At 36.6% G+C, this 17,709-nt stretch overlaps 1 protein-coding gene, 1 long non-coding RNA gene and 1 pseudogene across 5 annotated transcripts in view; 2 read left to right on the top strand and 1 right to left on the bottom strand.

Annotated features, from left to right (window-relative positions):
- The window catches only part of LOC113067128 (ras association domain-containing protein 8-like), a 38,901-nt gene extending 37,261 nt beyond the window's left edge, over window positions 1-1,640 (top strand). For all 4 annotated transcript variants that reach the window (XM_026239408.1, XM_026239406.1, XM_026239407.1 and 1 more), the window contains exon 6: window positions 1,373-1,640. In XM_026239408.1, the coding sequence (XP_026095193.1) occupies window positions 1,373-1,404 (32 nt within the window). In that variant the 3' untranslated portion in view covers window positions 1,405-1,640. The remainder of the gene's footprint in view (window positions 1-1,372) is intronic.
- A 1,131-nt stretch (window positions 1,641-2,771) lies between these two features.
- On the bottom strand, window positions 2,772-4,334 carry LOC113067121 (uncharacterized). The gene is made up of 3 exons (XR_003279273.1): window positions 3,795-4,334; window positions 3,295-3,343; window positions 2,772-3,200 (listed from the first exon to the last, which is right to left on the bottom strand). It is a non-coding gene; the product is annotated as an uncharacterized LOC113067121 (long non-coding RNA).
- A 2,322-nt stretch (window positions 4,335-6,656) lies between these two features.
- On the top strand, window positions 6,657-17,706 carry LOC113067119 (PHD and RING finger domain-containing protein 1-like; annotated as a pseudogene).
- The last annotated feature ends 3 nt before the right edge of the window (window positions 17,707-17,709 follow it).

The raw sequence follows: 17,709 nt of genomic DNA, 5'->3' as shown, positions 1-17,709 counted from the left end.
AGCTTCGACACAATAATGTAAAACTAAGGCGCCATCAATGTGAGAAGTTTAAATATGCATAAGTGCGTGTAGATTATCATTTAATAATGACTTCAGCTTGGGTCTCTTTCTCACACCAATATATCATGTGACTTCAGAAGACTTATAAACGTGAAATATAGTGCAAAAGTCACATTTGACACTTTTATGATACTTTAATGGATTGTTTTTTGACCTCGACAGCCTCAGGAAGTCTACATTTCAAAATAATCTTTTTGAGAAGAAAACGTCAGGTGATATTTCAATTATATGGTTGGATTTGTTGAACACGTTGAAAAATCAAAATCATCTCTAATAATGTATTATATGTAGCTAGTCTTATGTTGTAATGCTTAATGTTCAAATAACCCAATAAACTGATTAAACGTCCAACCTTTGTGGATTTTGGTAAGTTTTAGTCGAAGGAATTTTAAGAATATTGTTTTCAGGATTTCAAATACAGCTTCTGTTTAGTCTTTTAAAAAAAAGATAAAAACATTCTTAAGAAATGTTTGAATTAAAAAAAAATATGTATTTTATTCATAAGAATAAAAGAGCACGTTTACATTGCTTCTGAATAGAAAAGCAGTAGCTTGAACATTCTGTTAATCATCTCCTTTTGTGTTTTATGTAATTAGGGATGTCATATGATTTTGGACATCACGAGAGTGAGTAAATGATAAAAAATCTTCATTTTTGGGGGGGTGATCTATCCCTTTAGGATGGCTTCCATGTGTGAGCTCTTTTCTCCTGAAAGAACAAGGATCCAAACCGTCTGAATGTTAGTGCAAAGATTGTGAACACTACAGAAAACAGTTGTATTTAAAGCATCTATGGCTTATGATCGTGAACCACAAGTACTGATATGTACTGTTTCTGTACTCATAGACTTTGAAAAAGTTACAAAACGGAGACTTTTTGAAAGTCGGACTAGTTGAAATATTGTAAAGGGAAACTTTCCCATAATGACTTTGTCTTTGTATAAACAACATATTAATTACAAAACTTCATATTTGTGTAGATGTTTATCCAGTGATCGATTGTTTTTCTGCTCTGTACCTGTTCCTTTTTTGTGTATTTGCTGTTTCCAAAGAACAAATGAGGTTAAATTCATGCCTCCCTCACATTATCAATGCCTTGGGCTGTACTGCACATTCATATACGACTGAGGCAGTATGTTTCCGGTTTAGCGAGAGCTGAGACTCAGGGTTCATACACTGACGTTTCTCTGGGTCTTTCTGTTCTCTCTCGGCTGCTGTGTGCATGGGAATGTGTCTGAAAGCCCGCAGATGCCGTATTTTTCTACTTCTCATGATTGAACATCACTCAGTTTACTCTTCTATGTGTCTTACAGTCCTGACATCCAGAGATTCGTCTTGGCGGTAATAAAGCTGAAGCACAGGGCTAAGGATTTATAATGACTCTCTGCTTATATTCAACTCTGCTGTCGGCTCTATAACCATTCATGTTATATATTCACTGTATATATGAAATATATATTTACTACTTTTTGGTACCATTCAAAACATGTATTTACTGTAAAATACCACCAGAGTTTATCTCGAGAACTTATACTTTTGTGTACATATTTAAGAACAATAAAGACTGTGCATTGTGTCTCAGATGATTCCCGTTTAATGGAAAGACAAGCTTTTATAAAGGGATTTCTGATTGCTGATGCTCATGTCACCACAAAGGCGTTCAATTAACTGCGGCCATCTTTTTCTGAAAGTCTTCTTTGAATATGACTGAGCACTGTGATACAGTAAAAGCCCAGTGAGTTTAGGATGTTTGTCTGAGCTGCTCGGCTGTTGAGATCTCGTGATTAACTGTATGAGAGTGGATTGTGAGGATCAGATCAAGAGCAGAGTGAGATTAGACCCGATCCTCATCAGCACTCGCTGACAGACGCTATACGATACATCCATACTGATAAACACAAAAACAGCCGTACCTCACGCGTCTACATTAATCATGAGAGTGACATGTTTTAATTCATTTCACTGAAGGCGATAATCACAACTGAAGGCCGTTCAGAAGAGATCAGATCAGATCAGATCAGTAATCTGTGATGATTTCCTTTATGGGGGCCAGAGCCATTAACATTCGTTACACTGACTGTTATCAGCCATACATTAGAATAGATTTGCTTTTTAAATATACATATTACCCCAAATGTAACTATAAACCACTTTAAATGTCTGAAATCAGAGAGATCTATATTTTATGAAGTGGCATTTGTCAAAATAATATGATTGTTGACTGTTAAACATTTCTTTCACAAAATCACACCACAACTTTTAATATTTTGGTGCTGAAAGTATGTTTGTATTGTGAAACATTAGGATTTATTTGATCTATATATATATATAGGATTTTTAATATGATTATGATATAATACATTTTAACTAAAAAATTCTGATTTATTTTGTATGTGATATAATTTAATGAAAACAGTGAAAATTATTAATAATTGTTATATATATATATATATATATATATATATATATATATATATATATGTATATATATATATATTTTTTTTTTTTAACCAAATGTAACCTTTCTTTATTGTTTTTTTTATTATTATTATTGTTAATGCACCACTCATTTCTTTAGCAAAATCCTACAACTTTTAATATTTTGTTGCTAAAAGCACATTATCATAATTAAAAATTGTTTTATTTATTTTCTATATTTTTAGATTTTATAAAATATATTTGATATAATGTACACGGAAACATTGGGATTTATTTGAATCTTTTTGATTTATTTGACTAATTTTCACAATATAATATAATTCTTTAACCAAAAGTGAAAATGCTGATCAGAATGAACGTTGAGTTATTACTGTGATTAATTAAAGGAGAGGACAGCTAACTCAGTCCAGCTCAGACACTCCCACAGCTACTGTATTTTCATTACTGTACAAGTTCAACAGTTTGGAAAACAAGATTATTGTTAAATATAAAGTATGAGTGAGTGAAGCAGCTTCATCTAGAGATGCAAGTTAAATCAGGAGCACATGTCTGTGACACGCTGCACGTATGCACTGATGTCAGACCACATCTCCATTGATCATAGCACACGATGCGTGGGACGGGGGACCCTAAAGCGTCTCTCCAGTGACCGTGTCCGCCTCGACCCCTTCAGGAGTCTCTGGTGGGACGTCCCCAAGGCTGCTGGAGTCAGGCACACATCCAAAAGCTGGTTAGCCGCTGTCACACGCACAGTGGAGTGGAGAACAGGCGCAATGTGCGTTAGTCAGTGGCTTACCTGCTTTCAGAAATCACAGGATCGGATGCCACTGGATCCCTGTAAACATCTGAATACATACAACAGAGTTTAGATGACAGGTCTGCAACTCTGCGAGATGACGAGCACGGGCAAATATCTTCTTTATAATTCATTTGCATAATTATATCAATATATGATAAGTATATGCTAATCATATGAAGTACAAAAAAAAAAAGAAAAAAAAAAGATATATTCTTCGACAATGTGGCCTGGATGAAACACGGTGTTTAATTTAATAAAAATAAAATTGTTTTGTTAAAATAGGTCTCAATTTTTAATTTAGCACTAATATATATGAAATATTAATGATAGTACAATACATCCATATTTCGCTATACAAGTGTCTAATACAAGGAAAACGAAGCAGATATATTAAAGGATAAAATTATGTAAGCATATCTGCCTGTCACTTTCAAATAAAGCGATTAATATAATTTGTATTATTTTGATAGACAACTGAAGCAAAAAGCCACACTTACCTTAACTTCCCGATAAACCCGTTAATTACTGGATGAAGAGCAAATCCAACAGTTCTCAATGGAGATGATAAAAACACACAAGGCTACAGCAGTTTTCGTCAAATAAAATAATTTCTGAAATAAAGTATTAAACTGATGATAGTACACTACAGCAGCAGAAGTTCAGCTCACTGGCGCTATCTATCCCAACCCTGCCCACTCCCCTGCAACTGCAACCTGACCTGCTAATTCAAATCAGCACTTGATTGACGTGACCGTCAGCCAATAGCTGGCCGATCTTTCCACTGAAAGCCCGCCTATTAAATGGAACTATCGAATTACAGCGTCGCAGGGGCTTGACTGGGAGCATCATCCGTTCGGTGGATTTTCTCAGAGTTATAGCGGGGTGCGGCGCGTTCGGTTTTGCACGTCGTACTTTAGGAATGAACCATTTTCAGCGCACTAATTTCCCGCTTTTGTGGTACGTCTCTAGAAAGTTACACATCATACTTTGCGTTTTGGTTATTGCAAGCGGAATCTGGTTTCAAATTGCTCGGTCGATACAATTATGTATTGACTTTACGTGTTTTAGAAAAAAAGAGCTCCCCCCGCGTCCTGAAAGTGGTTGGACTTTGTTCGCCCGTGTATAGTAAAGCCATGAAGCTAGTGTGGATGTGCACGTACGAAGAGAGAGAGAGAGAGAGAGAGAGAGAGAGAGAGAGAGAGAGAGAGAGAGGGAGAGGGAGAATGGCGCGAAAAGTCATTTTGAAAGTTAGAACGGCTTTTGATTTACATTTTTTTTAAGTTAATACATGCATTTTAGGATTCTGAAATAAAGATAAATAAATATATAGATATAATGATGTAGGGAGGGCATGGCGTTTAAAATAAACGTTTGATTTAGAAAAATGAAAATATGATAAATAAGGGCGACTATATTTTAATTTTCCAAAAAGAAGACAGTGTAGGCGGGGTTTCTCCTAAAGTATATGTAGCAAGGGTTGTGTGTTTGTGTGTGTGTGTGTGTGTGTGTGTGTGTGTGTTTGCTTGTTTTGTGTTTATAATAAATGAAAAGAAAACAAGTAGATAGAATAGAAAAAGAACAAGTAATGCTAGTGTTAGAGGGTCATTTTAAAATAAAAACATAACAAGTCAATAGAACAGAAAAATAATAGATAATTTGTTGTTGTGTTAGAAGGTCATTGCTAATAATAAAAAAAATATATATAAATAAGTAGAAAGAATAGAGAGTGCTATAGTGTCAAAGGCTCTTTTTTCTTATTAAATAAAACAAGTAGAATAGAAATAGAATATAGAGTGTAAATGTTAGAGGTCAATTTTGTAATAATAAAAAACAAGCAGATAACATTAGAATTAGCATTATAATAGAGAGTGATAGAGTTAATGAAAGAGATGTTTTCAGCTGTTTCTTGAAAATGATTAAAGTCTGCATGAAATCAAAATTGACTTTATTTACTTTACTAGCGCACATTACTATTTTTGATGTAAACAATTAATCCATGCAAGTTAAAGGGGGGGGGGGGGGGGGGTGAAATGCTATTTCATGCATACTGAGTTTTTTTACACTGTTAAAGAGTTGGATTCCCATGTTAAACATGGACAAAGTTTCAAAAATTAAGTTGTACGTTTGAAGGAGTATTTTTGTTCCCAAAATACTTTTACAAACAAGGCCCAGTTTGACGACGGATTTGCGTATCATTTATTTCTTAAGTATGATGCAATCCCAACGAAAAGGTCACGATTGTGTGTTGGAACCGCAGGCGGTGAGTAAAACTGCTTAAAATATCTCTGCCTCCTTGTTAGTGCGTCCCCTCCCATGCCAGAGACCCGGGTTAATAAAAAAATAATATTCCATGGCTTTGACATTCACTAGCAAAACTTTAACATTCTCTCACAGCGTTCCTCCAAGAAACTTTGCATTTACTAGCATGTGGGTGACACACACATACACACACACACACACACATATATATATATATATATATATATATATATATATATATATATATATATATATATATATATATATATATATTCACTCTAAAAAAAACTTATTGGCTAACATTACCTCATTATTTTCAACACAAAAGCGAATAGAAAATTTTTAGAGGAAGAATTCTTGGAGGAATGTAGTTGTTTTGTGAGAAGAAGATGCAGAAGTTTTGTGATTAAATGCGGGGTTTCTCCGGGGAACTTTATTTTTGTGAGAGAACGCAAAAGTTTTAATAGGGAACACAAAGTTTCGCGGGGAAACGCAATTGTTTAGCAAGAAAATGCTAAACTTTTGCAGGCGAATGCAAAAGATTTGCGAGAAAACTGAAAATGTTCGGGGGAACGTGACAGTTTTGTGAGAGATTTTAATATACATTTTCTTCCTGTGTTATTTTCATCTCACCATGTCTCATTGGGGCCTCCATACTGACCAATCAATTTAAAACATTTTTCATGCTCACATTGCTTGTCTAAATAAATTATTAAATACCGCAACTAAAATAAATTAATAATTTAATAGGGACAGCAACCCTATCAGAATGTATAGTAAATTTTGAAAATGCATTTTGACCAGCAGGTGAAAAACAATATAGTGTAAATATATAAACAATATTTTATGAAACGATCATGAATGCTAGTGAATTAAAAAGGTCATATGATGCGATTAAAATTTTTCCTTTCTCTTTGGAGTGTTACAAGCTCTAGATAAGAAAGAGCTGAAACTGAAGCTGACTAAAGTCTCAAACCCAAAGAGATATTCTTTATAAAAGTTAAGAGTCAACCACGCCCCCCCTCAAAACGCTTCATTCTAACACGCCCCCACATGTCTACATCACTGTGTAGGAAGATTTGCATAACACTTCCCAAATGTTCACACAAAGAAAGAAGGCGTAACTTTTATTCTCGCTGTAGTATTGTTGTTGCCGCTATGTTGTGAAGATGCTGTGTGTTTTGTTGTGAAAGAGAAACTACTTTGTTTGGTCTCCCAAAAGGACAATATCTGCTTCGTCAGGCCTGGAGCTGATCCGTGCTGGTCACTGAGGAAATACATCAACTTCGTGCTGTGGATCGCAGCATTGGCTTTCACTGTGGCCGAAGCAGAGTCCAGCCTGGGGTCATCACATGTGCCCTTCGTCGAATCTGCAGGCCGTTCCTCACTCAAGCCTGTGATGCTGTGTGACGCATTTTATGGAGGACTGTTTCCTGAGTTTGCAGAGTAGCCTACAATGGATCTGTGCTCAAAGGCTGTTTTAATAAAGTTGGGCAGTTCAGACGTTGCCGGGACAGTCTGGCGCTTCTGACTCACAGCCTGTAAGTACATTTTTTATATTTAAAGAATTTGCCACTGATGATTCAAACCCAAGTTTTGAGCAGTGTAGAGTAGCACTTGTTTTTTGTTTCTACGATCACAAATGCAGGCATGGTTTTATGTCTATGTGGCGCAATATGCAACGCAACGCAATGCCTAAAAACACAGTACAGTATAAGTCATTATGATCAGTAATTGTGTCCCTACTGGATGCAACAAATGTCTCGTTTGTAATGGGTTTTATTGGTTTTGTCTAGTCCTGGACACAGCATCACAGTATGGTGAGGGGAGTAACATTTCCGTCACATGCTTGAGGTATCCGTCCAATCACAGTGTACTGGATAGCTGGCCAATCAGAGCACACCTCGCTTTTCAGATGAATGAGCTTTATGTGTTTAGGAAAGGCGGAGTATAGAGGAGCATAATGACATAAGATACATAAAATAATTGTGTTTTTTTAAACCTTAAACTGCATAAACACATTGCATTACACCAAATACACAACATAATGTTCTTTTTAGTAACGTCATTAAGCAACAAAAAAAAAAAAACTACAATTAATAAATAAAAATGTAAACAGATTACTTGAAGACTGCTCGAAAGGGCTGTGCCTGTTGCTATGGTCTTCAACAGCTGAACGTTTAGTTCATTAATATTAATCTAGTCATGCTAAATTTACCTGGTCATCTTGCTCATTAATATTTAATATTTAAATATTTCATAATTAATATTCATGAGAAGCTCCTCGTAGGATTTGTAGTTTTTCCAGCCGGTGTTCTGAAATATTCAGTTTCTGAAATTTTTGGTGAAACTGGACAGAGCATACGTGAATATTCAAGAGTTTCCTGTTTCACGTTAAAGCGTGAAACTTAATAAAGTAAATAAAATGAAAACATGCATGTTTTAATGCTAGTGAATAAACGATCCACTCACAAGCCTCTGCTCTTCATGACAGTACCTGGATCAGTGAGCTGTGTCTCGGCCGATGATGTCACTTCCAGTGTTGTACACGCCCCTGTCCCTTGACTCCACCCCCTCGTCAAAACAGTGCCACAAAGCGAGACATGCAGAAAAGTGAAGCGCAAAGGAAAAACGGCATCGCAAGCTCAAACTAGACTGACATGCAAAATAAAAGCAGTGTTGCAAATAAATTAATAGATATGACCATGGAAAATATGTATTGCAAAATCATTGCTTTTGCAATGCTTCATTTGCTTTGTAATTCTTTATTTTTGTATGCAACACTTCATTTTTTTCTCCCAATACTTTTTCTTTTGCAATTCTTAATTTTTTTCAATACTTTAATTTTCATTTGCAAAACTTTATTTTATTTTGCAAAACTTAATTTTTTGCATATATATATATATATATATATATATATATATATATATATATATATATATATATATATATATATCGAACCATTTATTATTATTATTATAAGAAACATTTTATTATTATTATCAATGTTTAAAACAGTTGTGCTGCTTCATAAATTTGTGGAAAATGTGACCCCACCTCCCGATATTCTTTGATACATAGAAAATGCAAAGAACAGCTTTTATTTAAGTATAAATCATTTGTAAATGTCAATACTGTCACTTTTGATCAATTCAATGTGCCCACTTCTGGTTCTCTTTGTTGTTTCTGTCTGATCCGAATGGGGTTATATTACTTGTTTGTACAGTTAAAAGGAGGAAAACCGAAAGCAAATCTTCAGCCGCCTCGGGGAAGATCAAACATGGGAGCGAAGAGATGTGAAAGTGAGGAAGTCAAAATCAAGAAGAAAACTGGTGAGCACTCTGCAAATGTAAAACCACAACATTAGAACTTTTGTGTTCTTTATTGATGTTTCTCTGTAGGAATGGAACAAGCCATTATTTTGATAATCAATTAATCTACTGATGATTATAGCGATTAATCGACTGATTAATTGACTTTTGCAATTAGTAAAAATATTGAGTTAGACATATTCTAACAAATAAATAAAGGTAACCACTCCAGATTTTGAAAGTCATTATGTAATTACAATTCATTTCTACAAATATATTTGGTACACACCAGATCTGCTGGGCAGCATCCTCAGTGGTCAAAGCATGCTCCTCATGGACAGATCAGATGTGGTCATCAACAGAGACGGTTCCCTTAAAGCAACTAAACCTGGTCTTAGTTTGGAGATTTTTGTATCAATTCTTTACTACTGGTAACTCGAGCAATGCATGTTGTTATTTATCCTTAACCCTCTGGAGTCTGGGTATTTTTGGGGCCTGGAGAAGTTTTGTCATGCCATGACATTTGTGTTTTTTTCAGTTTCTTATAAATATCTAAATGGGTAAAGTCTAGTCTCACTGTAATCATCACAAACTGGGCTATAATAATATGTGAGCATCATGTATGTACATGATTGTGTTTTTGAGAAAAAAAAAATGTTATGCGTGATTAGTGAAAAACTAAAAATGTTAAATCACTTGAATAAGGCCATAAAACACATACATAACATTGGTTCCCGGGATTTTTGAGAACTGGAGCTTGTAGCCTAGAATTTTTCTTTATAAATTATGTGAAAATCATCTTGTTTACTCACTCACAGAAAACAATATATTTATTTAAATTGTCTAAGACACTTTTTGTTGGTAAGTCATATGCGAGTAGGCGTCAACTATAATGAATATCATTGTGATTTACACCTGAGAAGACAAAGGCCTGCACAATGAGCCGCATATTGAGCTGCATAATGAATCTTTCAGTCAGGTGTGTGACTGAGAGGGAAGATTAACAAGAAAGAATGTGAGGACAAAATAAAAGTATATAATTTTATGTTTGTAGTTTATTAAGAATATATTTAATTATCCCACAAAATAATTTAATATCCACTTGCGAGTGCAGTTAAACAGTTTATTAGGGACAGTCAAAGCTCACGTTTAAAGCTGATTTTTTTTGCATCATTACTCCAGTCACACAATCCTTCAGAAATCCTTTTTAACAATCCCGATTTTCTACAAAAAACACATATTATTATTATTATAAGTAGTATTATTATTAGTATTATTAATAATGTTAAAAGAGCTGAGAATATTTTTTTTTCAGGATTTTGATCCTGATAAATTGAAAAGAACATCATTGCTTGTTACATTTGTTTCAGTTACATTTATATTATTTACATCAAGCTTTTGAATGGTATAGTAGTGTAAATTGTTATTGAAACTTCATAATGTTTCACTTGATTATACATTTAGTCAGGAATTTGAAATAAGTCTACTTAGTAAAATGTTAGTACAAGTACAAGTTAGTACTAGTACAAGTTTGTATATTATATATATATATATATATTACTCATTTTTCTCTGCTGATAAAGCGCTTCATTCTTTTTTTTCTGAGGTAATCCAAATCACATCTTTTTGGGGTGAATTATGTCTTATTCCTCTCATTACGAAGCAAACAGTAAAATGAAAACGCGTTAATCGACTCCAGAGGGTTAAATAGTGTGAAATTATATCTTTGTTTGCTCTCGACTTTCTAAAATATTGGCTTTAGCCATCATAAAATCCATATTAGTTGACCTCACAACAATAGTTACTTATGTATGACACTATTAGGTAGTGGTTAATTGACATTTTTTATTGGCCTCATCTGTCTTCACTTTATACATATTATGTAGCGGAGACCAGGGACTGTTTACTTTTCACATGTTGTCTGTAACGGTTTTATTTTGCACTATGAATCTCAAACTTTGATTGAAGTATTCCCATATTTATTTGCTTGTAATTAGTTTCAGTCTATTTATCCTAAAATGGTAAAAAAAACTGTCATCTTTTTAAAAAGCAAATGTTTCTTCGCTCCTTTCAGTGTCTCTGTCCTTGCCGAGAAATACTACCCCAAGATGTTCAAGCTCAGGGGAAACAGGAGACACGCCAAACTCAGAAACAAGACTCATTCAACCCTTTGGAGGGGCTGGTCCTTCCTCCAGTCTATTGAGGAGATCCCCAACAGCACCCAGTTCCCTTGGGTCCTGTTCCACACCGCAGAATTCCACATCTCCACCTATGCCCTCTCCACGTCTTCCTCACTCTCATTCATCTCCCTTATGACATCCTCATTTGCTTGTGGTAGCTCCTCAAAGGCTGATCACCCTAAACCCACCAAGACCTGGAAATAGTCACTTGAGCACCAATAGGATTAGAAGTCAACCTCATGGGCCCTCTGACTCTTCCCTTCAAGACAAGGAAGGTCCTGTCCGACAACCACCTGTCAGAAAGCCCCCTCGCAAGCCTGTATGGGTGGATGTTTCTGTATTGCCAAAGATAGTAGCAGTACTTTGCCTGGGCCTTCTGTGACCAGCTTAGCAGGTGATAGGGACTGTACCGTTGAACAGCAAGGTACGGGTGCAAGTCAGCAAAACAGGATAGTGGATGTTCAGAGGCAAAGAGAAGACAAGACTGGTACTTCATCTTCATTTTCTAGCACTTTCACTTCCACTACATCATCTTTTAGTGCCTCTTCAAACTCACGCGCTTCCTCTTCATCCATCAGTTTACATATAAACTCTATCGGAAACCCCTGGTAATCTCAGCAACTGCATCAGGAGGGACTCTGCCAGGAGTTGATGAGGAAGCAATTAAGAGGAAAAATAGAAGTAAACCGATGCTGTTGTCATTAAGAGCAAAAGAAGAGAAGAGTGAGGTCTATGATCCCTTTAATCCTACCGGGTCTGATTCCTCTGATAATGAACCAGAAAATGAGGGTCCTGATATTAGCATCCAAAATACTGCACCTCGGGTGCCAATTGGATTCAGTGAGAATGGCTGTCATCAAATCAAATATAAGCGTCTGGATGTACACTCAGATGCAGAGAGAGGCTTGGAAATGTGTGCAGAAGTTAAAACAGAGCCAGAGTCTTCATAGGACAGACCATGCAAAGAATCACCCCATCATTCAGACACCATGCATAGTCAAGCTCCTTCAGGAGGTCCTTCTTTGGACTCTACTTGTTGCGAAGAGGGCATGGACACTGGAAGTGGTGGAAGCCCTTTTCAGAAAACTGAAGAGCACTCCAGATCAAGCTGGTCATGCAGTGAAATAAATGTTAAGGTGGAGGTAAAGTCTGAACCTGAGACGTGAACTCTACCCATCAGACCCCAATCAAAGTCGCTAGAAGAGTCTCTAGCCAATCTACAACAAGCTTCTAAAGAGAATAGAGTTTGTAAAGAGCTGTCCTCAGTCAGTTGTGCTTTTGGTGGTTTTAAAATAGCTAAGGACAAGGAGGAAAAACTTCACCAGTCCCAAAGGAAGCGATCACCATTGAACGCGCAAAGCCTTTCATCTAAAGACTCTCATAAAAAGAAACACTCAAAGTTGAAAGAAAAGAGGAGGTCAAGGTCAAGAGATCAGCAGAGATCTTATTAAAAATTGAAAGAGAGGCAGCGCTCCCGTTCAAGATCGAAAGAAAGGTGACGTCCGCGAACAAAAGACCGGAGGTGTTCCTCGAGTTCCAGCAGCAGAGAAAGGAAGACGAGTGGAAGAAGAGCAAGTCATAAGAGGAATGACACAACCGAGGGAGAGAAAGACCTAGGAAGAGGTCAAAAGAAAGAAGGTGCTCCTGATCCCGTTCATTGTCTACATCTAGAGAAAGGAGAAGAACAAAGTTTCAGGATGAGACAAAGTTAAAGAGGCAAAAGTCAAGATCAAACTCTAGAGAGCATAAATGGCGGGAAGAACTATCAGAGACTTCTCTGCATACTGAAAGGAGCTCCCATAAGTCTGCAGAGCCCATGTCCACTGAAATACATGAGCCTGCTCTTCATGCAAACAAGACTAGCACGCCTGTGAAGACAGAGCGAGATGCAAGACCACAGGAGTGTGAGACGACTCGTGCATTACCATCAGTTAAACGAGAGAACCAGTCAGTTGAGATCACAGCTCATGGACTTGGGTCATCAAGACACGATGACCTGACCAGAACTATTCAAGAAAGCGAGGATGATGTTTTTCTTGAGCTGCTGAAGCCTAATAAATTTATACAGAATGAACTTTGTCCCAATGGTTCTGGCAAAGAGTTGAAAGACATCAAAAGAGAGGAAGAAGTCAGTCTCAACTTGTGTGGAGAATTAGATGGCGTTAAAAAGATGAAGAAAGAAGACAAGACATCTTTAGGCATCTTCAGCCAGAAATAATCATATGTTAATGAAATTGAATCAGGAAGTACCGATTTAGAAAAGAGCCACACTGGCTTACAGGATGAGATAAAAGTACAAGAAATGGTGGGTGAGCCAAAAAAGATAAAAATTGAAAAAATATGGCCTGATGAGGATGATTCACCAATTTGCAGTGACAACCCTCTTGAATACGCCTGCCATAGATGGAGTGAACTTTAAAAAGGAGTCATATCAGTCGCCACCTTTAGAGGAGGACATGGAGATGTCACCTCTCCAACCACCAGACCCACCAATAAAACAAGAACTTGGTATTTCCTCAGATGAAGATATCAGTGTTGATTACTTGATTGATAATTTGGACTTCGTTAAGAAGGAAATGAGTGAGAGCAATGTGGCCGACCCAACAGAAGCTGTCGACCCCAAGTGTGCCGTTCAAGAGACTCCAGCAGGGAACAAGCAAACTACGGAAACGATTACGGCTGGTGCAAAGTCTAAATCACAGGGAAAACAAGTGACTTGGAGTTTGCAGGAACCAGCAGAACCGCAGTCTGAGAAATTAAGCAGTGAGTATTTATTCACTGTGCTGCTACTTACTTTCAGTAGGTGCAGAGTTCATTACAGACCAGGGGTGTCCAATCCAGTGTCCCACAGAGTTCAGCTCCAACACACTAGGTGTTTCTCAATGTCAAGGAAGGATCCTCGGAAGCCAGTATTTCCAGGATGCTACGTCATCGAGATCCGTTGAAGGACTGTTCCAATGACGAGGATCCTCGGAATTTCGGAAGGACTGAGTCCTTCGTTCGAAGAATATCCCATACACAGAAAAGGATGCATAAGTGTATCCTTCGCGCTCTTCGTGCTCTCAAATCACCCACAATCCTATGCGCGCAGCTTTGCTATCTAACGCTAGTTCGAAAATGCAAAAATGTCGGAGCGTTAACGGTTTTTATTTACGTTACCAAACATTTGTTATAACAGTAGTAAATATAAGTAAAGTTTGACATTAAAATGCCAGTACAAATTACTACCGTATTGATATTGTAAATTATACAAATACAAATGGTAAACTGAACCGGACCTGTCATTTAACAATTGGTTGCGTCATCGGCTTTTCTTTTATAAATAACTAGTTAAGTTGTCCAAAGTAATTTAATGATACCATTCACAGCGTTATTCAGACGGACCTTTTCACTGACATAATGGTGCACTTGCTAGCCTGTTCCATTTACGTGTTCTCCGAATGCGAAGAGGAGTCTCGCCTAGCCTCTGAAGGAAGTGACTTGGAAGGATCAGTCCTACCAAGGAAGCATCCTTGACATTGAGAAACGCCTACTTTCTGAATGTTTCTTGTGAATCTGAGGACCTTGATTAGCTGATTCAGGTGTGTTTTATTAGGGTTGTATGATAGTGGTTCTCCAGGAGCAGGTTCGGACACCACTGGTTATGCTCCAACTTGCCCCAGCACACTTGTCTGGGAATTTTAGCCTCCTGACAAGTTCAGCCTTTTAAAAGAGAGCCAGCATTTGAGGTTTAACACAAGCTCAGGTGTGTTTAATTGGGTTTAGTATTGAGATGATAAATAAATTACTTAAATCACCTCAGATTTGGTGTGAAGCATTCAGGCAATATGAAGCTAAAATGATTTTGAAAACTAGTACAATGTTTTGAATGTCTTCCCGTGCCTGTTTTAGAACTTGCACTCTTCAAATTAAAACTCAAACTCAAGGGTCGCGAAGGTCTGCTACTACCCCAAAAAATCAGGTACAGACCCTTATACTTGCAATGTTTTAAAGGGAAAGATAGGCCCCCCACCCAAATAAATTTGTCAATTTTCTTAATCTTGTTTTTGTTGAATTTGAGGCTCACTTGCTTGACTTTATTCTTTGGAAGAAAGCAGATCCCTTGAAGAACATTGATGTCCAATGTAAACCACATTGACTTTTCATTGTGTTTTAACGAAACTGACATTTTTACATTCATACAGACATGCAGTTTTAGGACAATTGTAGTAAATAATTGCAACTCTTTCTAACTGAAGAAACTAATGTGGGTTGCATAAATCAAGCCTCATGAACAAACATAAAAATGTTATAACACAGAGATCAATATGAGGTTGTCATTTGAAATTTCTCCACTCTTAATAAAAATGTTTTTAGATACCAGTGACCATCATAATTATTTCCCGTCATATGTAGTTGCTTCAAACAACCAGAGGGTGTCATTATATCACTCTTTACATTCACAATTCGCAGCTCGCTTTCTCGAGGAGGTGAAAATAATGCTGATGCAATTTCTATTGTACCCATGTGATCGAAACTGAAAGCAGCCAAATAAGGCTTCACTTCAGAAGAAATGAAAGTTAGCATTACCCTTGGAAATTGCATCCTCCTTTCACAAGGAGCCTCCCTGACAAAAACAAGTTTCACAAATCACAAATAATCAGGGACACTATGTTGGGAATTTTAAGTGGCTGACACTTAATGTTTCCATGATGTTTTGCATTCATCAGCTAGAGTATAACTGCTTAAAAATAACATATAAAAAATCATTTAGGTGCAGCAAATTGTTTTGCATTCCATTCGACAAAGGGAAATCCCAGAGAATGACAGGAAGTTGAGAGACCTCATAAAATCTTTTAAACATTTTATGGGAATTTTCATCATCGTGGGCAGTCAGACTGCTGTTTATGGTGCTTCAGTACTACAAAAAAAAATGCAATATGATTTCATATTAAAGGATAAAGATTCATCTCCAGTTGAACCAAAACTCAATCAAACTCAAGCAAACCAAAATCCCACAAAGAAGTTTTACAGGACCCCGATCAAAAAGACAAGTTGACTAGAGCACGATTACATCATATCATTATTTAATAACTCATGGCATTGTCTTGATGTCATGAATTTTTAAAGTGTTTTTCTTTCTGTAGTACATGAAGAAACTTTATATGCAAAAGCAAGCGATAGAGGAGGTCAAACTGGCCATAAACCCCTTTTACAAGAAGAGAGACATCACAAAGGAAGAGTACAAGGAGATTCTGAGGAAAGCTGTTCAGAAGATAATTGCTAGACGTCAGGTGTTTTCTTTTGTGGTTGTTTTTCATATCCACTTCCTTGTAATGGCATGTTAGACCCAAGGTAAACACCCGTGACCAGCACATTTGTGTATGTAAATCCACTCCAATGAGCCCTTTTCTTCAATAAATTATGAAAGTATTGTCATGTTTCTAAAATGACCCCATGCATGTCTTGTTTCGCCCCATTCACAAGGAGTGTCATAGCAAAAGCGGTGAGATTAACCCAGTGAAAGTATCCAACCTGGTCAAAGCCTACGTGGATATTTACAAACATGCCAAAAAAAACAGAAGAAAGAGGAAACTGTGCAAAGCCAACACAAAGACTCCCAAACTCCAGTGTGAGGCTGGGGGTAACGGCTGCATTTCATATGGGATCTTATAGCGATCAACTCTAGATTTGATTGTTTTTTTTTTAATCTGTGCATTTTTACAATGATGTTGGGAAACTCTTAAGGGCTCATCATCTTGTCATCAGTTGTCAAATTAACCTGTTTGTATGCTTTCTTCTGAATGTAAAGACCATTTGAAAGTATCTGGGAGTGTCCGGATAGACAATGGGTTGAAAAATCTTTACGTTTGCAATTGTTCAAAGCAGCTCCCTCTTCGTGTTGAATGCCATGCTATTTAAGATTATGATCCAGCAGGAAGTATAAGTTGTTAAACAGGCTCTTGCATTGTCAGACTAAAAAATATGACGCACGTTTGTATGTATGCATCATATACACTCTTTAACCAGTCGTTCCACCATGAATAATTGACGCTGGAGAGCACCGTACATTTTTTTTTTTTTTTTTTTTTTTTTTGTGGTTAATGAGAATATAAGCATTATGCTGAGGAACATTCTCAGGGTCGTACATGAGACGTTCTGTGTCTCAGAAAACTCACAAAGAGTATTTATGTGAATAAAAATATCGTTCTGATATCTGATATCACCCTCATTGAAATAGTTTTTATAGTCCACATGACACGTGGTCGGCGGTAATGTACCGTTTATGTTCAGTTGAAATTACCGTTTTCATTTTAAAACCTGTCAGCTGTGAGTTTGCCCACTGCTTTTCCTCATTGGCATTGTTTTTTGTTTGTTTTTATGAATGATGACATACAGCCTACAAAATAATGAATCTTTTTTTTATGCACTCCTAAAGTTTCAATGAAAAGTATGCGTAAGAAATTTAGTAGCTAAAAGTGTATTTCAAAAGGTTTTTTCTGAACCCTTTTCAGGTCGATTCTGACCTCTTAACCTGAATGAACTTTATTATATGAATCCAAGCAGTCAGAGAATACATGGTTTATCATGTGAATTGAAGCGTCCATGTTGCTTAACTGAAAACTTTATTTAATAAAAAAAGGGCTACGTTTGTTTTACAGTTAAAAATGGTTGAATATTGA

The sequence above is a fragment of the Carassius auratus genome, chromosome 50, assembly GCF_003368295.1.
Source record: "Carassius auratus strain Wakin chromosome 50, ASM336829v1, whole genome shotgun sequence".
Lineage (NCBI taxonomy): Eukaryota > Metazoa > Chordata > Actinopteri > Cypriniformes > Cyprinidae > Carassius > Carassius auratus.
The sequence above is the reverse complement of the archived record's forward strand: the minus strand, read 5'-3'. Positions and strand labels throughout refer to the sequence as shown.